The 25,108-nt window shown below is 34.7% G+C and overlaps 2 protein-coding genes across 3 annotated transcripts in view; one reads left to right on the top strand and one right to left on the bottom strand.

Annotated features, from left to right (window-relative positions):
• ELP4 (elongator acetyltransferase complex subunit 4) overlaps positions 1-25,108 on the bottom strand; it is a 159,369-nt gene that overhangs the window by 125,655 nt on the left and 8,606 nt on the right. The window contains exons 2-4 of the mRNA XM_015822932.2: positions 19,380-19,807; positions 13,373-13,408; positions 4,387-4,508 (exon numbers count right to left, since the gene is read on the bottom strand). Coding sequence (XP_015678418.2) covers positions 4,387-4,508; positions 13,373-13,408; positions 19,380-19,807 — 586 coding nt within the window. The remainder of the gene's footprint in view (positions 1-4,386; positions 4,509-13,372; positions 13,409-19,379; positions 19,808-25,108) is intronic.
• Positions 19,658-25,108, top strand: part of IMMP1L (inner mitochondrial membrane peptidase subunit 1) — a 37,011-nt gene continuing 31,560 nt past the window's right edge. Inside the window, exons 1-2 of one of the 2 annotated variants that reach the window (XM_015822929.1) lie at positions 19,658-19,721; positions 22,040-22,128. The gene's annotated coding sequence lies outside the window, so the exon portion shown is untranslated. The remainder of the gene's footprint in view (positions 19,722-22,039; positions 22,129-25,108) is intronic. The other variant, XM_015822930.1, reaches the window with a different exon arrangement.

Genomic DNA, 25,108 nt, shown 5'->3' on the forward strand with positions numbered 1-25,108 from the left:
GATAAGTTGCGGGTCTGAGTGGTTTGTCAAAAACATGTTAGCTATGCCCATAATTGGTGCTTGTGGCCCTACTCGCGTGAGCATCACCACAAACATCTCAGGCGCTTGTGGTCCCACTCACGCAAGTGCTCATGGTTCCACTCGCGCAAGCAATGGGTGTTTGTGCACATGCACACTCATGCGTTTACCCACACACAAAAACATTCCTTCTTTTCTCCCTTCCCCCCCCCCCGCTCCGGGCCACCAGCCCCAAAAGGTTGGGGAACTCTGGATTAGAATAACGAAGATGGCCATGGATCCAAATACAGGATCTTTTTTTCCCAAAAGCAAATGCAAATAGGGAACTACAAGAAAGCACAATTTTTGATTACCACACTATAAACTGAACTAATTTCTGGGGTCAGAAACAAGGTCTTTGTTAGAGAAAGTGATCCTTCAAATGTAAGTCCTGAGCCTTTTAGAGCTTTACATAACAGTGCTAGCACTTTTTAAATTTAGCCTGCTAGCTAACAGAAAACCAATGTTGCTTATAGGATTATTATGACCCAACCTATTTAGAAGAACAAATTTAACAATGTAGCTGAATTCTGCATTAAGTATACTTTCTGGAGTTTGTTTAAAGTAGCCTAATAGTTAATATTCTGAGCCCAGATCATGCTGTTCAGAGTGGCCCAGGCATTTTCTTGAAGTTCATTCTTTAAACTGAAAGTTTATGAAGTTTGGGGTGTGGTGTTCTGGACAAAATGGATTTGCTTTGTAGTACGTGCAAACAATCTCCCAAGCAGTTTGGAGGAACAGAGTATTCTTGATTTCTGTGGGATGTTCCATTCTTGGAAATGTAAGTTTTACACATATTTCATCATGAGATTATGATAGTACTGATCCACGAGGGTATGCTTTCCTGTCCTGCTGTAGGAGGTGCAGCAGATTAACCCTGGTTACAGGCTCTCTTGTCAATGAATCTGTAAGTTTACTGAGAGATGGAGTCATGAACAGGGGTGGCCCTGTTCCTTTTGATGTAATGCTGCCTCAGCCAGCAAAGGCTATCTTTCTAATTCCTAGGCTTAAAAATCAACTAACCAGAACAATTTTGTTTTCTCTAGATTCAGCTTTAGTTTTCTGGCCCTCATCCAGTTCAGCACTACCTCCAGGCATCTGTCAAAAACTTGTACAACCTACATTGATTCAGGTGGAAAGGAGAGAGAGAGTTGGATCTAGGTATTGAACTAACAATGTGGTTAAAAACAGTCATTCTCTGCATTTCTGGTAAAAATCCATGAATGAATTATGATGTTTGCATACCAAAATATAATTTTAAAACTGCCTAATGTTTATTAAAATATTCAGAACAAAAAACATTGACATGGATCTAATCAGAATTACAGGACTAAATATTTTCACATATGGAAAACGTATGTTAGATACAAATATACTGAAATCAAATGGACATTTGACTCAAAGGATAAATGCATTCTGAATTAAAGATATGTCACTCTTTAATATTTTATCAGACTGTTAGGGTATGTTCTCAACCAACCTCATATATTTTTCCTTTAGTCACCAAAACTTCAGTATATAAAATAATAGATATGTGGAAAATTAGATAGTATATTTCATTTTTATTTTAGTTTTCCACATTTCTAAATTAATGAAGGAAAACCTTAGAATTATTTTATGAATAAAATAGAATAAATACCATACTAGAGTAATAGTAAGCAAAGCTACTGAAAGGGAAAAAAATCCAAAGCCTATTATTTTTTTAAACAAATAACATTAAAGTATAAAAATATTAAAACTTAAATTTAAAAACCCTGAAGATATCAAGGTCCATATCTTCAAACGGTCTTTCCCAAAAGCACTTATATGGTGGGTATGCACATAACAGAAAATTTAATTCCAATGAAATCATTTGGATAGCCCAGTTCCTATCAAGGGTGCTGATGCAAGTGAGAGACGACACCGTTCCAAGCTCAGTATGAAAATAATTGTACCAGTATCACCTTGCTCCTTAACCTGAAAACCTTTGCAGCTAGTTTTATCCTTTGGCCTCAAAGCCGTAACTGCATGAATGCTGTGTCAGATATTCACCACTGTTCAGCATTCCAATATCTTCTCTAACCAGTGTTTTGTATTCCTTCACCCAGTCTGGCTTATAGAAGTCTTTCCAAGAGCATTTTCTGAATGTTTTTTTTTAAATTATGTAATGAAAGGAACACGGTGGCTCTCATGGTTAGGACATTGGGTTGGAGTTTAGCAAGCCCACATTCGAGACCCAAGTGCTGTCATGGAGAGGGGTGAGCTCTCGTCCTTCGTTCCAGCTCCTGCCGGGAACATGAAAGGAACCACCCAATTGGGTGCTCCTGTCTAATCCTTTCAACCCGGAAGCACCTTGGTGCTTCTGACACAAGTGCAAAAAAAATAAGTAATTCATTTAAGATTCACTTTATTCCTTTGCAAATTTTTATGTTGGACCATAACTATATGAAAGAAAGATAGAAATGTTTAAAAAATGATGCTTAAAACTTTATGTATATATTTCCAAGGGACTTTTAACAGGAGTGTAATTTTTCAACAATGTCCCATCTTAATGCTGACTTGCCTCAGAAGCTTTAACTACAATAGACACGTATATGTTTCCAAAAGATGATGGGTAAATTACTAGGTGATCATATAACATACCATAAGTAGCTGATGGGACATTTCTATTTTCCACTTGTCTTTTAATTACACAGTTTTAAGATAATTATGATGTATAAACAATCTTTTTTGTCTTTCTAGAACAGGCAATATTTTCCTTGATTACTGAAAAACCATAAACTCCCATTTAGTTAAAAATAGCTACAGTACTATTCAATGTATAAAAGTGACCAATATGCTAGGCAACAAAGGAACTATTGATAATTATGATGGAAAGTCAATGACAATGGAAATTTTAAAATCCATACTCTAATATAGATTTTCAATTCTCAAAATTCTCAGGAAGTATAACTTACATCACAGCGTCAAATTACAGCTGAAATGTACTCTTTTATCAGATATCTAACATAAACTATTTCCTCTAAGATTTTTGTACAGTATATTAGTTTTTAAGAAAAGCCAATTTTATGGCATAGTAAAATTGTCTAGAAAGTAGTCATAGCAATTAACATACTCATAAAAAGAATGTTTTCATCTGTAAGAATAAAATATATAAGGAATAAAATGAATTTGTAGGCAATAAAATATATAAGCAAAACAAAATATTACAAAATAAATACCCCAAAGAGTTAATTAAACTATAACTTAAGTTATCTACCAACTTGTCTTTTAGAACTTGGGGTGATATTCTCCAGCATTCTCTCCTCTAATTTTTCCCACAGCAACCAACGTTTGGGACAGACTGGGCTAAAAAAGTATAACTGGCCTAAAGCTACTCACTGTATGGCTTAGGGTAGACTTGAATCAGGACTTTTCCAGTCATAGTCCAATAACGTAGTTATCATACCATACTGGACCACCAATTTAATTAATTAGTTAATTCCAATTAAAGGACCTGTACTTCTATGATCTATGGAAAAACCCACACACATATTGTGTTAAATTATTATGAATGCATAATTTTGTGCAGCATTTTAATTGTGCAACTTGCTAATAAGACTGCCTGAGTAAATAGATTGTGTTCCGTTCTCGGACATTTTCACAAATTATCTTTCTTCGCCACCAACTATTCTATAAATAGTTTAATACAGTACATGGGTGCAAACTTTTGTGGGGAAGGAAAGCATATAAATCTTGTGCAAACTTAGCCAATGCTCTCCAACCTGTGTTTTGCATCTCTGGAGCTCTCTCTAGCCACAATGGTTGTAAATACCATAATGAGGTGGGTGACACAAGGGGCTGCAGGGTAAGCCCCAACACAAACTCAATATAATTACACCCCAGCCCAGCCCCGTTCTTCCATTCTGCATTACTGCTATGCTTATTCTGGTCCTCAATTTGCTTCTCTGCTAAGAGGGAAAACCTGTATTTTTCTTATTTCCCTTCCCCCAATCCTCTTCTGTTATCCAACTTCAAACCACTAATCTTAATTTCAACACTGAACGAATTAAAATCAGCAAAAGACAAAGAGGACAATACATATTGCATAAAAAGGATTAATCAATCATTTTTATCTCCAGTGACAAGCCAAAATCTGCAAGCTCACATGTGATTTTATTATTGCAGTTTCTTGAATGTAACATATTGACTTTTTCTTCTTTCTAGGATTTCTCTGAATCTTCTATATTGATAAAAAACCAGCATATTCTAGAATATTAGTAGAGATAAAAATACTCTGATATGATATGAGAATTGCTAGTTTTAATACAAACATTAAGAAACATTCATATGGAAGAAGCTTTTCTTTACCTTTAGAATAATACCAGGCTCCTCTTTATCTGAAGCAATAAATAAATTATGCCCGCAAACTACTCCTTCTGCAAGGAAATTCTTGAACAACAGATTGGAGTAAACACCATGTACATCTTCCTCTGCAGGAAACATATACACGTTATTAGAAAATAGATATATTACGATGAAGGCAAACATGCTTGTTATTTATTTATTTAATGTATGGCATCTACAGAGGTCATGCAATCCCAATATACAACACGAATAAAATACATTATACATACAAACACAAATATAACTTAAATAAATCATCAGTATACATATGGATGTATGTATGTGTGAAGAATGTGGACAATATAGTACATGAGATAAAGTATTAAATTAAGGTAAAACCATAATAAAATCACCATAATATGGCGCCCTAGAATCGCATTAGATGTTATCATTCAGTATCTAAGGAAGCTGACCATCTAATTCAGGCATGTCAAACTGCCAGCCCATAGGCCGGATGCATCATACTGAAATTGCGCCCACCCCATTGCTGGCAATGGGGAAAAAGTTGTGATACATCGCGCGACGTCACATGACATCGTGAATTTGACATGCCTGATCTAATTGCTATTCAATTTATAGTTTAATTAGTCTCTTAAATGTCAAGATACTTTCCACCATCATCTTTGCTTTAGAGAATACCTGAATTTATTAAAATATCAAAAACAAAATAGCTGGTACTTATCAATTGTAAGAAATATTAAAAAAATATCACTTGTTTAGATGGTTCAGATATTTCTCCAAATATTTTCTTAATATAGAAAAGTAAAGGAAATGCTGTATTCTTTTATACTTTAAAGAAGCTTAAATAATTCAACTGTAAGTAAGATTAAATATTAAAATCTGACAAAAGGGAAAGTGAACCAACATATATTTTTGGTGCTTTGCTTGGAGTTCAGAGATGCAGCTGCAGGCAACTTTAGCCTACATCAAAAGTTAGAAAAAATGAGTTACATGTCAGCTATGACCTAAATACTACTAGAGTAGATGTGTCACCACAGTTAAAATTTAATACTAAAAATATATATTGAAATGTTCTGAAAAGATTTTAGAATCTATTAATCCATCAGTTTTCCAAATTAAGTACATATTCGAAACATTCATTTATCTACTCTATTTCTTACTATCTATGCATAACTAAGTATAACTCTACTTTTCATGGCAATCATAACTACCTTGGCTTTTGCTACATTAATATTTACATCCATGCTTTATTGCATCCTATAATTTACAGTGTTGTTTACACATAAACACACAAAAATGTAGCATTGGATCATTTTCCTTAAAAAAGATCAATGAACAAGTATAATGTTTTGGTCCATTTGTGTAATTGGGCTCTCTTTGTCTTTATTTGTTTTAGAACAAATCATGTTTTCAGTCATATTTATGCAGAAATATTGAAAATTCAAAAGGGCTCACAGACTTTTAAACAGCACACACTGTAATTAACATTCACTGCAGATCATTCTGTTCTCACCATAAAAAAATCCTTATTATACACACCCACACCCACACATCAGTATACATGTAGTCCTTGATGTATTAGGTGAACCTAATAACATAGTGACCATTCAAAATTATGACCTGAAAAAGGGACTTATGACCAGGATGGGGTCAGTCCCACCACAGTAACATGACCACGCTTTGGGTACTTGGCAACACCATTGCAGTGTCCCTCAATCACATGGCCATGTTTTATAATGATTTTGCTGAAAACTGGCAGTTATTTCTCATTCATGCTTTATTTTCAATATACACCTTTCTTTACACATTCAGTAATCAAATTTCAACTCCATATTTGCTCAAGTCATTCCGGAATCCAAGCCTATTGAAATATGTAATGATTTTTCTTTCTCACATTTATGTACTCGTAGCAAATATCTGGTCTACATATCTCCTGCTTGCATAATCCTGTATTATACTTCTTAAATTTTGCTCATTAAAGGGTACATCATAACAGAGGTCTGCCACTTTCCCAGGTACTCAAACTTATTCACCCATTTTTTTTTGCTAAATTTTTCCTTGTACAGGGGAAAAATAACAGCTTTATTCCAACTGTCACACACACTTCTTTTCACAATGCTGTTCCCAGCAGTTTCTACATCCTTCTTCCTTACATTGACTTTCCATTCCATTCTTGAAGTATATATTTTTTCTTCTTAGTTATTCTACTTTCACAGTATCAGAGGTTGTACCATAGGGGTAATCTGATCCAGCTCCCTGTTCACTGCAGCATCAAACAGAGCATTTCTGATAGCTAAACTCATCATTTCATCCGGTATTCTGCCCACTAACTGAATACCGTACTTAATAATCAGGAAATTCCTCCTAATATTTAGTGTGAATGTACTTCTCGTAAGGTCTGGTTTTGGTACTGCCCTTTGGAAAACCAGAAAATAACTCTTTTACTGTGTTGGTTGGTTGGCTTAATTGTCTTATTGACTGAAAGTGGATTATTTTTTTTAAAATCCAGGCATATATTACTTATTTGAGTCTGCAGTGAGAAAATTGTGCTTTTTTCTCCACTTATTTTAACTCTCACTACCTAGACTGAGATGGACAGCTATTTAAATTGCTTAAATCAAACCTTTCAGCTATTTGAAGACTGCTGTCACATCTCCCCTCAGCTAATTTTTCTATAGCCTAATCACTTCCAGATCCTTTAACCATTTCTCATACGGCTTAGTCTCCAAATTCTTTATCATCTTCATAACCTCCTTCTGAACTTGCTCCATTTGTCAGTCTTTTTAAAATTGTGCTGCAAAAAACTATACGCCAAAGAGTCTGACCAGTGTACAATTACTTCCCACAACCTAGAAGTATCACCTTATTAATATAGCACACATTGTTGTTTTAAAGACAACACAATGCTACCTCATGTTTGACTTGTGGTCAACAAGGATACACAGACTATTTTCACATGTACTGCTGCCAAGCTGAATCCTTTACATTTTTCTTACCTAAATGTAGAACTTTACATCTCTCCCTCTTAAATGCCATTATATTCAATTCAAAACTGTCTAGGTATTTTTTAAACATTTTTTTTTAAAAATCTCTCTTTTACCTAAAGTATTTACCCATTTCCTGTTTTTTGTCACTAGCAAACTTTGCTAATTAATTCACTCATCCAAGTCATGAATAAAAATGTTAAAAAACAGAGGGTCCTGAGATGCAATCCATTTGACCCAGAGATTTAAATTTATTCAAATTTGCTCTCTCTTGGCCAATCCTTATCCTTCCTAAGCTGAAATTCCTCCTTCCCTAGTGGCATAAATATGATTAACTAAGACTATATTTCTCTTCTGCAAGAACACACAAAAAAGTTAACAAGTTTTATTTTACTATCATCTATTATTGATTCATGATTTTTTCTTCACAACTGACCTACACTCTTTGACATTCCTTTTAATTTTAAACAAGAATTCTTAAAAATACGGTTTGTTGTTTTTGTTATCTCTTCCAAATCTCAAATCATTTGAAGTGTTAGCCTTTCTGACCAAGGGTCTGAGGGCTACATTATTTTCTTCTTTATGTTTCCCTTCTTCCATTCTCTGTATGTGTTCTTTTTTTCTTTTTAAAGTCCTTTGTGTGTATTCAAACTGGCCTCTTTAGATGTCACTAGTTCTTCCTTTTTGTGGGGAAAATTTTGTATCTTGCTTTCTGAATCTTGTTTCATAGGATTTTCCATTCTTCCTTGATACATTATTTAGTGTTGGAGAAGATTTCTGAGAAAACTGCGGACACTCAAGACAACAAAGAAATGTATCATTCAACAAATAAACCCACAATTCCCACTTAAGGTAGCAATGACCAGATTCATATTATCTTATTTTGGACACATGGTGTGAAGACCTACCACTAAAGAGGTCTTCTCTAAAGCCCCCCAAAAAGGGACTAATATTGGGAGTGGTGGAAGAAAAGAGAAGAAGAGGATGACCAGCAGCAAAGTGAATGGACTGAGTTACAGTGGCAATAAGTGCGCTGTTGGAAGATTTGAAAGTTCAGGTTAGGTACAGACTGTCATTGAGAAAATCTATCAATGTGATAAGAGTTAATAAATGACATGATGGCATGTAATCAATCAATTAGACAATCAACCAATTAACCAACACTGATGTTAAACTTTGTTATTTGTAATAATTGCTTTTCTTTTTCAGATACATTTCATAAAATCATCTCTGCTTTGTTCTTATTAATCCAATGTTGTAATACTGCTATACATTGCTATATACATCCTATTATTGAGTCTAAAGAAGGTTTTTTAAATGAGTAACTATCATCAGCACATAAATTTAACTTCTTGATTGGCAATTTAATTCCTCTATTGAGAAAACAACAGAAAGAAAACAAAAGGAACAGGGATGAGCTATTGAATATCTTAATGGTCTATATTTTGCTAAAATTCTATTTTAACACTGGTCACTTTTTCTTTCAAGTATGATAAAATAGTCACAATTAATGGAAAGTACTAATTAGATTTTTTTACTTCCTAAATTAGAATGTTTACAACTTTGCAATAATGTAAGAATTATATTGTGTAATGTAAATCTAGGATTTGGATGGATGAGATTTTGCATAATTCTTCAAATCCCAGAAATCTATGCTTTTTTAAAATCTAGGAATTGAAGATATAAATTAGTTTCATTTATATTAATCATTTCTTGAAACAAAGAATGAACTTTAATAACTTTAACTATTAAGTGATTTATGTTTTAAAAAATCAATAAAATATATAGAAAAAAAAGTTCAGTCCCAAGGCATCTTCCATGTAGCCTCTGACATACATTTACATTCCAAAGAAATTAAAATTACTATGCAAAAGCACAGAAAATTACTAATGATTTTTTAATAAATGCATGTAAATATGCACCCAGTGTATTAAAGCTACAAGTCAATATAAAGATTAAATGCATGATATTGAGCAAAGCTATACTCATAATACATCCACTTGACTTTATCACTATGATGTGTGTTGTGTGCACCAAAGGAAGCAAATAACAAAACATACCTCACTGTTGCAAACCTATAACTTATATCAATGTTGGGAAACAATAAGGGCAAAGTTTCCATCATGACATTGCTATGGTTATGTTGTCATTTTGATATACTATAATCTCAGTTTGGTTTTACAACCATTTGTTCAGCAACTGTTCAAAGTTACAATAGTGTTGAATGAATGATACTGACAACAGTTTCAACCACTGCAGCATTCCCATGGTCTTGTGATCATGATTTCTGACTTCCTGCCACTTTCCCACAGAGAAAGATAATGGGGAAGCCATAGGGAAGTAAGAAGTCACAATCATGTATGTCCTTGCTTAATGACAGCAAACAGGACTACTGGAATTGCTGCCACTAAGTGATGTGGCCCAGTGACATTGCACTTTATGACTGCATCACTTAGTGACAGAATTTCCATCACAACTGCCATTGTAACACAAGGACTATCTGTATTTACATGTAGGTAACACACCAAATGTGTATTGGGGAAAGAGAACTATGTGTAGTATATCTGCAAGTACAATTTTATATAGACAGACAGGTTAGCCTGCTGTTAGAATCTGTCATAATAAATCACTATTAAATCATCATCATTATTCATAGTACTATAGAATAATACTGTGACCTAAGGTGAACATTTTCTGAGTTGCAGAAGTCACATAATTTGCTCTAGTTAATGAGATGAGATTGTTTTAATCAACTTCACCATCTAAAATTGCATATGAAATATTTTATTAAGTGTCCATAAAAGTCACAAAGCTTAAAGGAGGTTAATCTGTGATAATGTGTATTTTAATTAGCACATGCCAATACAGTGTTAGCAAACATACACATTACATTACTTGGCAAATTGCCATCGGGAGAAAAGTAAAATTTGACAACTTGTATTTTGTATAATTATATTTAGCAAATCACTGTTTTGTACTTTGCTAAAGATTATCTTTCAACTTTTCAAAAGGTGATAAAGTCAATTACACTGACAAGTGAAATAGGTTAAATTGCATACCTAAAACAAAAAAGGTAGCTAATTAAAATAGTTGAAATTGCTTCAAGGCTTAGACTGAACAAGAATAGCCTTGCCTTTCCCCAAAATTTGAGCTTTTTTTAACCTGACCTTAGCTACTAAGTGAAAGATAACCTTTATAAGATAACCTTTAAGAAGTGAGTCCTTCCTAAGAACATGATGAAGAAAAATATTTTCAAAGACAGTTGTACAAGACTTGCAGTTTCATTTTAGAAAATACCACTAATTTTGACAAAATGAAATTAAGTATGTATACTGTGAATTTTTAGAGAAAAAAAATATTGTTATCTCTAATAATTTTGGCAGGGTTTTAGGAATCAGCATTTTTAGTATATTTTGTACTTCATACACATCAGCAACACAATCTTAAAAGACTGAAGCAATTGTTAATTCCATATTAATGTTTTACTTATTGGTTGTGTTTGTGGAAGCTATAAAGAACCTATATATAATTTTTTGCTCCAAACATACACCATTCACATTCTTGATATGGAAATTCTGTATCTTCCTTCAATACAGTCAAATATAAAAGATTAACATTTGCTAAAGTGAATGCTGTTGTGTGTGCGGATAGAAAGAATACTGGAAAAATCACTATTACAGTAGGAATTTTGGAACTATCATTTTGCACATTCAGATCAAGGACTCTGCTTATCCTCCACAATGGCTTTCTTAAATTCAAGCATTATTGGGGATTTTCAGAGACTAACAGTTTTCTTGGTAAAACTATTGCAACTTTAACAAAGACAAAATCCAAGAGATACACATTTCTTTCCTGCAAAAAACTGCCATAGTCTTAAAGGGACATCAAAGAAAAGGAAGAAACTTTTAAATTCATCCAGTTTACCAAGACATAATATACATTTTAAAGAATGGTTTTAGCTGGTTGTACAAATTCAGTAGTTGTTTCTAAGCTATATTTATGATCAATTTGGCTTATACATCAAGTGATGCTTAAGCAAACTATGTTTTAGTATGAATACAATATAATAATAATAATGTTAAAGAACTGGCTTCTGGTCACCTAAGATTTTCCTTTTCCCTTCCCCACATGCCTCCAAATGTGCCCTGGGGGTTCTCTTATATTTGACTGACAGGCCTACAGAGCAACTGTGAGGAAAGAGGAGAAAATCCGTTCTAACTAGTGTGTACAAACTAAAGATTTTAGAATTTTTTTAATCAACCAGAACAGATTCCAGACTTATTAAATTAAAGGTTACACTATTTTATTCTTCTCTGATGGAAGAACATCTTCAATAATATAGATTTCCTAGGATAAAGAAAAAAATTACTAATAGTTACATAAGTGTATTGCTAGAGGAGCAAGATGGTAACACAGAAGGATTTCTGGTAACTTAATCTGAAACACTACACATTCCCTCTCTCCCCCCATCGTTAGCTAGCTTTTTCATATTATAATTCAGCATGGGCTTTTCTATTTGTAGATGTTATAAAAAATGATAATTTGTCCATTTAGTGTTTTTACATTTTTTGCTTCTTTCCCATATTAGTAAATTACTAAAAAAGTAGATAGTAGTGTACTGCAGGAATTTTTATCTTTTCAGATTTGTGACTCAACTTAACCTGCATCATGAAATTATTTATGTAGTAAAATGCAACAGGTTATACATGCCAAGTAAATACCATTTTCTGTAGGAAGGAGAGTAGCCTAAACATTCTATCATACAGATATCTTCCCTATGTCTATATGAATTAACTTTTCTGATTCTTTAGTATGACTTATTTTAAACACCATACCCTTGAAGCAACAAAACGATAATCTTTCCTTCTTTCTTAATGATTTTATTACTATACGATTTTCTACCTTCTCAAATAAATTACAGCAATATCTCAATATCTCAACAGTTTAGTGACTGTTTTGTACAGTGACCATTCAGTTATGACAGTGATGGAAGAAGTAATCTTGCAATCGAGCCTCTTGTTTGTAGCCTTTGCAAGTCTGTAAAGCAAAGCAAAGCTGAAGATCACAAGTACAGTCACAGTTTCACTTAGCGACAGCTTTGCTAAATGGCTACGTTAATGGTCTTAATTATAGTCACTAAATGAGGGCTACCTGTATTGTTAATGTATGTAAGATAATATAGAGATTTGCTAAGCTGGGCTTCATCCAACATTACAAGGGGAGATTTACACCCAATTCCTCTTCCTAAAAGTAGTTCATGACATAAACACACTCCAAAATCCCCAAATTTCCTGGAGCAGATGAGAGAGGCGAGATCAAGGAATTGATTCATTTCACCTGATGGAATAACATCTCCTAATGCCATTAGATCAGGGGTGTCAAACTGCTGGCCTGTGGGCCGGATGCGTCACGAGGAAACTGCACCCATCCCATTGCCGGCAATGGGGAAAAAGCTCTGATACATCGTGCGACGATGACATGTCTGCATTAGATATTCACTTAAAGTTTTAATATTTTTAGAAGTTTAGAAAGAATTAGATGTTTTATATCATTTTGATAGAGTTTGAAGTCTTGTTTCAAATAAAGCCTTAGAATACTTTCCAAGATTTGTATTAAAATGGAAATGTTTAGACAGTAAAAACAATTTAGCAATTTGAATAAGCTAGAAAAATACATTCCACTTTCAACTTTAGTTATTATGGGAATTAACAATGATCCAGGAATGGAAAACAATCATATAAAGCAAGCATGTCAAACTTGCGATGTCACGTGACGTCGTGTGACGTATCGGAGCTTTTTCTCCATTGACGGCAATAGGGTGAGCGCGGTTTTGGGATGATGCGTCCGGCCCACAGGCCGGCAGTTTGACACCCCTGCTATAAAGGGAACACACCATTCAAGTAGAAATAGTGATATACTTTCCAAAATATTTTAAATAAGAATTTAATAATTTAATGCATATACAATTGCTAGCAAGTGTGATATTGGAAAAATATCATACTAACCAATAAGAAGAAGGGTTCCAATTGCCAAACCTCCACCTGAGAACCAAAGGAATTTAATAAATAAGAATAGTTTCCAAGAATTAGTAGTATCAAAGAATGATACATGAAGATAACAGTGCAATATGAAAAACATTTTAATTACCTGCATTTTTTTTACAGTTCATTCATACTATGTATAATTACATATCACAATGTAGTCTACAATTATTTTAATGGCATAATAAAAAGATCTTGCAGGCTCTGTGAAATTTAACTTAGGTTCTTTAATAGTATTACTACAGTCTAAATTCCTTTGTTTCAGTCAGATTATGCACATGTAAAATAATGCCTTTTGAGCAATCATTTGAATATAAGATACAGTTAAACATTTTTCAATGATTTATCAAGACCCGATGTATTATTTGTACCAAATATTGATTAATGATGAACACAAATTTCTTCAACAAGATGTTCTTCAGCTGTGTTAGAATTTAAATTTCCCTAACCCATTTAGAAATTGAAGTCCAACCAGTCATAAAAAACTAGTTGGTAAAGAGCTGGCAAAGATTATGTCCATTTATCTTGGCATTAACAGAGATGCAGCAACAGCCATAAAAAAATCACTTATGCGTAAAATTGATCCCTTTTCTTGCAGTTTTGCCTATAGTCAATAGCCATATGGTTGGTGAATGCAAACTAAACTGTTAACCGCAATCAAAGTTTCATACTTCTGAGTTTTAGGCTGTATGTTTCTGTTTGGAGGAGGACTTCTAGAATATTTGTGTGTAAATGGCAGTCAGGATTTTATGCATATGTGAAGTATGATTTTACAAGATAATTTTACAAGATCAGCATGGCTTCATTATCTATATTGTTAGGTTGCAACTGCTACTTATAATGAAATTGCTTATAAGGGCCACTTATATGTGAACAATATGTTAACATCTTCCCACCACAACTCTATAAAGCTGATTTTAAAGATTTACTGGGGAGCTAAAAGGAAATTAAAAAAATAAAATGGTACGTTAGCAGAAATATGCATGTTTAACATTATATTTTACCAACCGTAATTTTCTAGTTTAATAATAATTTATTTCAAGATCTACTTTTAGTTAGAAAACTATTTATTAAACCAAATGTTAATAGATTGTTCCTAATCTCAGCCCTAGGAAGTAGGCAGTGGCAAAACACTTCTGAAAAGTCTTGCCAGGAAAGCTACAGCTGTTCAGGCAGTCTCTAAGAATCAGACACAACTGAATGGAAGAAAGAAAAATCAAACTAAAAGTTATTTTAAAGGCAATAATTCTGCTTCCATTCTGAAAAAAAATCATCTAGTAGAAGGACAAGGATACCTTTATTATATCCATATTACTTCTCTCTACTAACATAAAAATATCAAACTTGTATATGTTATACATATATCATATGACATAAATGCATTTCTAATGCATTTGTTTACTTACAATATAATTCCCATTAAAATAGTATAGAAATATAGATACGACTTAGAAAGGATTTTGGTATCATATAGTATTTCCTGCTCAATTCAAGTATCTACTTAATCATTCTACTTAATCATTTCCAGCAGGTGGACTTCAACCTACTGTTTGAAAGAGGAACACAATGTTCTAAGTAAGCACTTATACTGTTTAAGAAATCTTCCCATAAATAATTATTTGCCAATTTTTAGCCTGAATCTTCTTTAATTTGAAACTATTGGTGAACATTTTGATCTAAGTTTTAATTCATAATAAATATACCATACAACCTTTTGCAAATGACACCCTTTTAGATATCTGTGGACTGCTATCATACTTCCCCTCAGTCTTTCCTTTGCAAGACAAGATTTAGTCAAATGTTTAACTGTTGCTCATATAGCTTGCTTTCAGCACCATTATCCTTCTGGAATCTTGTCTTTGAATCCACTCCAGCTTTTCCATATCTCCTTCAAAACATACTGCCAAAATAGGATAGAGTTCATCAACTCTACAGATAGTATAGTGAAGTTATTATCTCTGATATACACAATACAAAGCTTTTGTTAATGCCCAAATATTCTATTGCATTACTTGTTCATATTCATATTCAATCCACAGGTGCTATATTTTTCTTACGAACAGTGTGATTAAACGGAACTAGTATCTGCCTGATTTGATCTGGCAGAACTGGCTCACTGAGTTCCTTTGATTAAACAATGCCATCTATTGGGACCCTAGAAGTGCACCTTGTCTATAGCAGCACTTTTCATATGGAATGAAGATCCAAGATTCCAAGATCCGGATGACCTAATATCAGGTACTAGATGTTTGAAATGCCTTGAAGACCTGATTCTTCACCCATACCTCTGGTAGGGTAAGTGAAGCCCCCTTTGGTTTTTTCTTTCATTCTGTTTTGGATTTTGTTATCCTTGCCATCTTTTACTCTTTTATTTTTTTTAACCTATTATTGTATTTTTTTCTCATTTTTATACTTTTACTTGTGAACCATCCTGAGACTTTGGGAGGCATATAAATGTAATAAATAACTCCCCAATCTGGTACCAATGCATTTGATTTTTCCTATTTAGATGTAGTATCTACACTTACCAGAGCTTAAATCATCCTACCATATTGGCCCAGCATTCATGTCTACTTATGAATTGATGAGGTTAACTTCCAAGGAAGTGGTTCTCAAACTTGTAAAGAATAAAAAGAATATGTGTGTGCCAAATAAAAGTAAACAATAACATGTCAGCAATTCCGAAAGATGGCTAGGCCCACATCTCATAACTCATTCTACGTTTTGCTCCCTGCCAGGCCTATGCAAACCTGCAATGGGATTGCCCAGAGAAAGCAGAAGAAAGTTCTGAAAATGCTCCAGCTTTATTTATGCAACACGTAACAGTTTTTTTAATCTCGACTTACAATAATTCATTTAGTGACTGAAGTTACAACGGCACTAAAAAAAAGTGACTTATGACCCTTTTTCACATTTACAACTGTTGTAACATCCCCATGGTCACATGTGTTTACATTTGGATGCCAGACAGCTGCTTCATATTTATGATGGTTGCAGTGTCCCAGGGTCATGTGATCCCCTCTTTTGACTTTCTGACAAGCAAAGTCAATGGGGAAGCCAGATTCACTTAACAACCGTGTTACTAACTTAACAAGTGCACTGATTTACTTAACACTGTGGCAAGAAAGATCGTAAAATGGGGCAAAACTCACTTAAAAGATTTCTCATTTAGAAACATAAATTTTGGGCTTGTGGTTGTAAGCTGAGGACTACTTGTATTTCATCCCACCTTTACTTGTGATTCCTTACTGGGGTCATGAGCCATGGTTTTAAAATTCCCAATTTAAGATATTTGTCAAATCTGTCGTAATATCATAGGGCTGGAAGGGACCTTCGAGGTCTCCGAGTCCAACCCCTTGCCAAAGACAGGAGATCTTGTTTCATCCTTGCCAAATGGCTATCCAATTTCTACCTGAAGACCTCCAGTGATGAAGCACCTACAACTCCAGGAAGACCCACAAATACAAATTGACACAATTATTGATAGTGGGTTTCCATTTTGATTTTGTCTACAGCAGGGGTGACAAACCTATGGCACGCATGCCAGAGGAGGCACTTGGAACCCTCTCTGTGGGCACGCGTGTCGTCCCCCCAACCCCACCTCCCCCAGCAGCCCCCCTGGAGAGTCATCCCCAGGCGTGGCCCATGTGGAGCAGCGCAGCTAAGGACATGGCAGCCGGGCAGCAGGAACAAGACTCCACCCTCATGCACCTTCACGTGCAGTTGATGGTGTGGGGTGTGGGTGGAGGGCATGGAGGCAGTGGGCAGGATGGGGGGAAGGGGGCGGTGGAGCTGGGCACTTGGTCTGTAAAAGGTTCGCCATCACTGGTCAACAGCAACAACCAACTGTCATTATCCTCCACCACTACCTTTCCTTTGAAAAGTCTTCCTATGGAAATGGCTTGGGATGAAACTGAGAATCTATAAAACTATAGAGCTAATTGAAGAAGAAAAAGGTGGCATACGAAAGTTTCTGCTGGCACTGATTTATTTCTTTCAGTTTTACAGAATCAGGATTAAAATTGGTGCATATTTTGTTATTGCTGAATGTGTTGTTTCTTATTGTTGGATGTACATCAACATTTGATATTTTTAATTTGATATCATGTGCAAATCTAGTTACCATCACTTCTATTCCAGCTTCTGGTATAATTTATAAACACTACAAGTGTAAACGCCTTGTTGATTGCATCCAGGTCAATGCAAAAACATTTAGGAGCTTCATGATGAGGTTGTTCAACTAGCTGCAAATTAGCCAAACTGCATTATCATTTTAGACCACATTTGTTCATCTTCTCCATCAAAATAGGAGACATCTTGTCTTAATCCTTTATTGAAATCAAGGTACACTGTACTACTTTGGATTTCTTTACTGGGCGGGGTGTTAGACCAGCTGATCTCCAAGGAACCTCCCAATTCTTAGATTCTATAACTGTACATCCATAGCATTCCTTTCATAAAAGTATTCTTGTCTAGCACTTATTGAGGAACCTATGCTGGAAGGATGTTATATTTTCAAACTTAAGCACATATTACATTTCAAAGATACTATAATTTATTGCATTTTAAACAATTTTATATTTAAATAAGAATGAGCAGGATTTTAACAAGAGCTTCAACAGAATTTTTTAAAATTCTGCAAAGTATGGGATACTGTATATTCCTACGTAGAAGTTACGGTATACTGTTAAATATAATATAAATACATTATTGTATTTATGTAAAAAACTTTCAAAGTATCTTCTATTAACTCCCCCGCCCCCCCAATTAGGCATTTCATTTCCTCAGGCATTTAGTTTTAGCCAAATTAACATTTAAGTTGATCTTCAGAAAACTCTGTTATGAAGCAAGAAGCATTATCTTTCTGGAGTCTGTAAAATATACATAGAAATTAAATCATCTTCTGGTTTATGAGACATTTTACTCCCCAACTGTAGCCATCCCAACCCATGAGTTACAAAATTCTGATACAGAACATATAAGTTGAGTCAAGGCTTCTGGGTTGAGACCGGCATACAGGTAGTCCTCAACTTCTGACCACAATTGAGTCCAAAATTTCTGTTGTTAAATGAGACATTCGTTAAGTGAATTTTGCCCCATTTTGTATTTCCTGCCACAGTTAAATGAACCAGTGCAGCTGGTAAGTTAGTAATCCAGTTGTTAAGTAAATCTGGCTTCCCCATTGACTTTCCTTATCAGAAGGTCGCAAAAGGTGATCATATGATCCCAGGACGCTGCAATGGTCATAAGTACAAACCAGTTGCCAAGCATCTGAATTTTGATCACATGATCATGGAGATTCTACAAAGGTTGTAGCTGTGAAAAATGGTCATAAGTCACTTTTTCAATGCGGTGGTAACTTTGAATGGTCACTAAATGAACTGCTGTAAGTCAAGGACTAGCTGTACACTACAGCAACCGTGTGAAATTCAAAATATGCAAAACATAGGACTGCCTGGAACAACTCAACTCGTCGGCAGGTTTACTTGTTTTACGTTTTACATCACAAGCCTCAGGTTACAACCAAGTCTAGTACTGCAGAATCCACCCGGAGCCACAGTGTGAAGTAACTGCTGCACATATCGTTTAAAAGCAGAGAGAGAAGGCAGACGAGGACTGCATTTGAGTTCTGATTCTTGCATGCCCCTTACAAGACACAACTTTTTTTTTTTTTTTTACAAAGGCAACCTCTCCGTTCTCCAAATTCAGAAGTTTTCTCCGGAGCTACTGCAAATGCATCGGTTCCCGTGCAAATGCATCGGTTCCCCAACCCATCCGAAGAAGCAGGGAGCGTTGGGATTCGCCCCGCAGGAGGGACTACCTTCCCACGCGGAGGATTCAAGAGCCGCCGCCTGCTTTCCTCTCTCACGCCTCTTCAGATGCTTGACTACCTTGCAGCAGGCAAAGCAAAGACCGAAGGGGCGGGGAGAAGGGAGCTACAAAAATATCGGGCAGCGCCGTTAGCACCAACCTAAAACAGAGTCCAGAGAAGGGACGCCGCTGGAAAGCAGGAGCTGACCCTGTCGCACCGACGGTCGGGTTCCTGGCAGAACGGCCAAGCGGCCCCCTCCGCCCTCCGGCACTTTCCTTTGGAAACTCGTCGTAGACCTTTCCCTCCGCGCCAGTCCCTCGGTCGCCAAGTCCGCCATCTTAGTTTCTGCTCGGTTGACAGGAAAGAGACGAGCGCGGGGGAGGCGTGTCGTGCACCACTCGCCGAGCCAATGGGAAGAGCGATTGTTGGCAGGCGGAGACGCTTCCTTTCGAGCAGGTGAAAAGAGAGGAGCCTCCAGTCCTCTGACTGCGGTCCCGGAAGGTGAGTGGATATCTATCTGTATAAAAAAGGAGACCGAAACACTCTTTTGGGCCGTGCTAAGAACGGCAAGCCGTGATTCGGTTCTGCTGGGGAGAACGTAAGGAAGGGGGTTTTGTTTTTTGTTTTTACTTCTGCGACGAAGCGTTCTTCCTCCCGTGTTTACGGCCAGGGACCCTTCTAGGGTGGTCGGTTTGTAACGGAATAAAAATTCGCCACACTTGACAACGAGGCAGAGTTATTCCGTCCCTATGGATGGCGAGTTGTTGAGAGAACTTAATTGCAAAGCTGAATCGTATATGTACTTTACCTGAGAATAAAGAGGCATGCATGGGATGGGGCAGCCCGGCGGCAATCGAAAGCCTAGTTAAAAAGAACCGAAGCGTTGAAATTTTTTTTTTTTTATATACTAGCGAAGTCAATTTAGAATATATTAGGGGACTAGGTTGCAAAATCTCTGCAGAGATTTCTTTGAGGTTAAGGGCGTTGAGTAGCAAGACTGCAAAATAATAATAATAAAAAAACCCCAGCCTATCATTCTGCCACAGCAGCCTTGAATGATTATTTTTTTGCTACGTATCCGTATACAGCTTATACACTTTCAGTTGTTTCATATGGCAGGCGAACTTTTAATGAACTGGTAAGGTAGGCTGTTGCTATATTGATATCTTCTTTGCCAAAAAAAGAGAATGAGCTGATTTGGACCACTACAGGGAGGGGAAAAAAGAATTTTATTTATCAAGCGCCGCTTTGTTTAAATAGGCATTCTAATGTGTGTATAAGAAATGTACTGCTTCTCAATTGAAAAACTGATTCTGGCCTCTCAGGATCTGCTAATGAAGTCATTCTATAGTTAAGGTGACTAGAAATTGGAACTTTGTAAGGAAAACTGTTTCTTACGACCTTAATGTACTTTTATGGAATAATATTTTATTTACAAAATAAAGTTGTCAATTGGGTTTGAGTTATTGTTAATTTCAAGTAGGCATTCACAAATTATGTTGCTAGTGTATGTGTGTATGTATGTATACGTAATTACACACATTATAGCTACCCATAGCAAAATATGTGTATTTGTTGATCCTCTGTAATATTCTTCATCTGCTTTGCTTTACATTATATGAAAGGGATATCACAGCAGAATGTACTAAATGACATTTAACCCATCTGTGCACCCTCACAGCTTTTATTTTAAGCTGACAGCAATTGAAGTGGAACAAGGAATATTGTAGTGTGTGTATCTATTTTATTATATTAAACATGGTTTTTCTTCAAGAAAAAAAGTTCTCAAGTTGTGATACATCAGCCAAATAAGAGCTATAGTTTTCATCTGGACCATCACATCTTAAAATATTAATACATATGTTTAAGTCTTGTCTTTGATAATTGTCTATGATATCTGTAACTAATGGAAGGTGTTGCTTAAACTTTCCTGATGAAATTATGTTTGAAGACTAACATAGCATATATCTGTTTATTCATAGTACGTATCCATAGATTTATCCATGGGTTTATCCATAGTATGCATCCATGAATTTACCCATAGTATGTATTCCTAATATGTATTGCACCTCAGCAGTTTGCTAGTCCTGGTCTTTCCTGATGAGTAGATAAGTATCTTTGTGCATGGTTTGCTGGATAGCATCACTGAATTTTTTTTAACAAAACAAATTGTAGTACAGTTGGCATACAATGGGCTGATTGGTATCTGGTAGGGAACATTACTTCTACTGAGGAATAGCTGGAAAGAAATATACCAGAGATCTTCAGTTTGCCTATATATGATTAGGAATGAGCACTGAATATATATATATATTATTTTCTAGAAGCATAAGAAATTTTTATATAGAAATCAGATATTCCAGTTCGCACAAATTATGAAGTGTATCCCTTTTATCTGTATAACTCATTTCATTTAAGCATCATTAGTTTTCAGCAAATACCTTATTGCATTAAAATTATAGAAACATCAGATAATCTTATCTTAAATATTTAAAAAGCAGTTTATTCTTCTGTCTTTATACACTAATCACAATTTTATATAAATGTACGAAGTTCACTGCTGAAGATTTGCAAAATGCCTCAATCTGAAACAGGATTTTTAATGAATCCATAAAATTCAGATTACTTATCACAAGTTGTACAAGTCTGATGGTTTAGCAATTCTTATACAGGTTTATTTCACTAATAGGGAGTAACATGTATTTTTATCAAGTTTGTATCTTAACAGATATAAAGTCAGTTTAACTAACTAACTATGGCTATGGAATACATTCAGATAGGCCTTTCTGTAAACCTCTCTAAACTCTTTCCAAAAACAGAATGGGCAGCTTTATTTTCTGGAAGCCACTTTGCAATGGCAATGCTTAGAAGAATCTAGGATGTTTCAAGAAACTGAAAGTGCTATGTGGTGAGTGACCGATTCCTCTCTCTTTCCATTAAGAATTGAATAAACTTACCTCACTCTGGAATTTGCTCTACAGTAGCAGGAGTGCTGTCATATAACAATTTTCTTCCAAATTTTAGGCTTGCTTTGATTGCTACTTTTTTATTTTGCTTTCAGATATGTGTGGAAACATTATGAGAAAGAAAAGAAAGATGTCCCACATGCCATAGATTATAGATCCCTGTGGCTTTTTCCAGGGTGAATGTGCCCTTAAATAAATATTTCCTAAATCTGTTACAGTATTAGAATTTGCTTCCGGCTTCCTTGTGCAAATTAAGGGCTCACATGGAACTCTGCTACCTTATGATTAAATAGTTAAGTTTTAAATATGGAAAGTTTAGATAGAAACTGTAGTTTTGACATACCTTTTTAATATTCTTTGGAAGTTGCTGTGCTTAAAACCATTTTTCCCCTGTAAGTTTTGACTCTGCAAAGAAACATCTATGTAGTAATTTGAAATTCCAAATATTCTTGAATGCAGATTAGAGTAGCTTCAGCTAGCAGAACTCAAATTCTGGCAGAGGGCTCTCTATCTCTTCAGAAATTCAGTTGTTTCTGTAATGAAGCCTGAGAATTTGTTATTTAAACAAATAGAACCTGTCTATATATCTATACAGGGAAAGTATATTAAGATCCTCTCCCTGAAAATATTCAAGGGGATATGAAATCCTTCTTTGTAATGGATTTGTAATGGCTCCAGATTATGGAACTTCTCACCTCCAGAATTATGTTTGGCATCCCTCCTGTTGATCTTCTGCAAAGTGATAGAACACTTTGTTTCTAATGCCTGTTTAAACAGGCATTAGAAGGATCATTGTTGTGGAATGATTTTATGATCAGACAGCTATGTCTCTTCTTTAATCCTTATTGTTTTTGATTGGTTGTTGATGATATTTTTAATTTTTATTGTAAATTGCCATGAATTCTCCAGAGAAGGTGGTATAGAAATGCTTGTAATAAAAAATAAACTTCCAGTTCTCCCATTTTTTTTCTGTATTATTTTTAGAAAGGGGACCTAGTTACTCCCATTTTATAAAATGCCATAAGTCATGTAGAGGGCATTCAATAATATTAATAGTTGTAATAGTTCGACATACACAATGTATTTTTTCCAATTCAATATGCATAGGATTACAGCCAAAAAATTATAGAATTATAGCTTAGGAAATGATAGATCCTCAGCCTTGATCTAGCACACTTGTGTACAGCTGTATACTCTGATATTATAATAATGCTCCTTCAGACCTAATTTTCTTCAATGTCACATTAGTTGAAAGTTGCTTCATGAATGTGAATGTAAAGGCTGCAGCTTTATTATTTTTATTATAAGTAATGGCTCCTTGAATAATACATACATTTATGTAAAATCAGTTTCATTATTATGGTTCCACTCCGTTGCAAATATACATAAGTATTATGTATGATGAAAATTAGGCTACAATTTACTATGGAAAGTTAAAGTTCCCTGGACACATATGATAGCTTTCATTTCATTGCTAGGACTATGGATTTCAGCCATATTGTACAAAGAATAGATGGTATTGTGGAGATGGGTCTTTCTGGGAATCATCCCAGAGAATAACAGAGAGCATACATTAAAATAATTATTGCTAAGTGTTAAAAGCTGCCTGAATTTTAAAAAGGAACACAAAAGGAAATGCATACTGTTATTACTAGGATTTTAATAATAGAATAATTGAATATTCATATCTGATTCAAACAAGAGTAGAAAGTTAAAATTTTGGTGTTGAAAAATATCTTGTAAGAATTGGTGCTTTTCAGAATTGATTGGATTCTAGCCAAGGATAACATAATTAACTTTTATAGAGGCTAATACTAACTGAAAGTCCAACAGTTTTAGGTTACCCATAATTGAGGGCCTTTACATTCAGTGAAATTTATTTCTGAATGGATGTAATAATTTGTTATTTCTCTATAGGGTGGTTAAGAACATAAAATTACCCCTCAATTCATTGTTATAGAAACTTCAAGTATTTAACTTGGAAATGAAAAAAGATAATTTGAATATTCAGATTATGATATCATTGTTGAGGAAAATTGAGGAAATATGACATGATATGACATAGTGGTGACCTCCTTTGCTTTATATTAAAGCATATTAGTTAATGTTAAAGAATTTCTCGATTATCTGGTCATCACTCAGAGATAATTTAGTCAAAATTCACCAAAGAAATATAATGTTAGTGGATTCTGTTTTTATTTGCAGTAGCCAAATTGCTGTCTGATTCCAGTGGAGTTTAGCATAAGATTTCTTAGATTTTTTTCAATTGTTCTTTGTTAGTAATTGCATAGTTTTAAGCTGTTCTTTTAACATACAGGTGTTAGCTACTTAGAATAGAGTGTATAATAACTGATAGAAGTGTACATTGATGCTTTTCCTGTTAACTCCAGGACCTTGATATTCCTTTATAGTATATATACATGGAAATAAGCACCATCAGACAGGTTTCAGTTATTATATAACAACAAAACATCTGTGATTTTTTAACCAAGATGAAAAGTGGCTTTTTATTCTAAGTTAGCCCATTTGAGGTATCTTTGTTGACAAGTTTTGCCCTAGGTTGCTGCATTTCAGCCAATAGAAGGTTACAAAGTGAGAGTTTTAGTACTATATAGATTAGTGTGTTCTTTGTATTCAAATCCTTAAAAAAGAACCATTGACAAATCAACATATCCCCAAGGCCTTCTGGAAAAAATATTGCAGCCCTAACCTCAATTATTCTGAATTGAATAACAACAAAAGTAGGATTTATTCTTTTGTTTAAGAAGATATATTTAGAAAATATACACTACTTGACTCGTTTAGATCACATCTCAGACATCCCAAAGTTACTAATAAATTACAAAATTTAAAAGAACAGAAAACATTTAAATGCGTTATAAAGTCATTTGATTGATTTAATTACATAAAATACTCAAAATT

This window comes from Protobothrops mucrosquamatus, unplaced genomic scaffold, assembly GCF_001527695.2.
Source record: "Protobothrops mucrosquamatus isolate PMUCROS unplaced genomic scaffold, P.Mucros_1.0 scaffold1727, whole genome shotgun sequence".
Lineage (NCBI taxonomy): Eukaryota > Metazoa > Chordata > Lepidosauria > Squamata > Viperidae > Protobothrops > Protobothrops mucrosquamatus.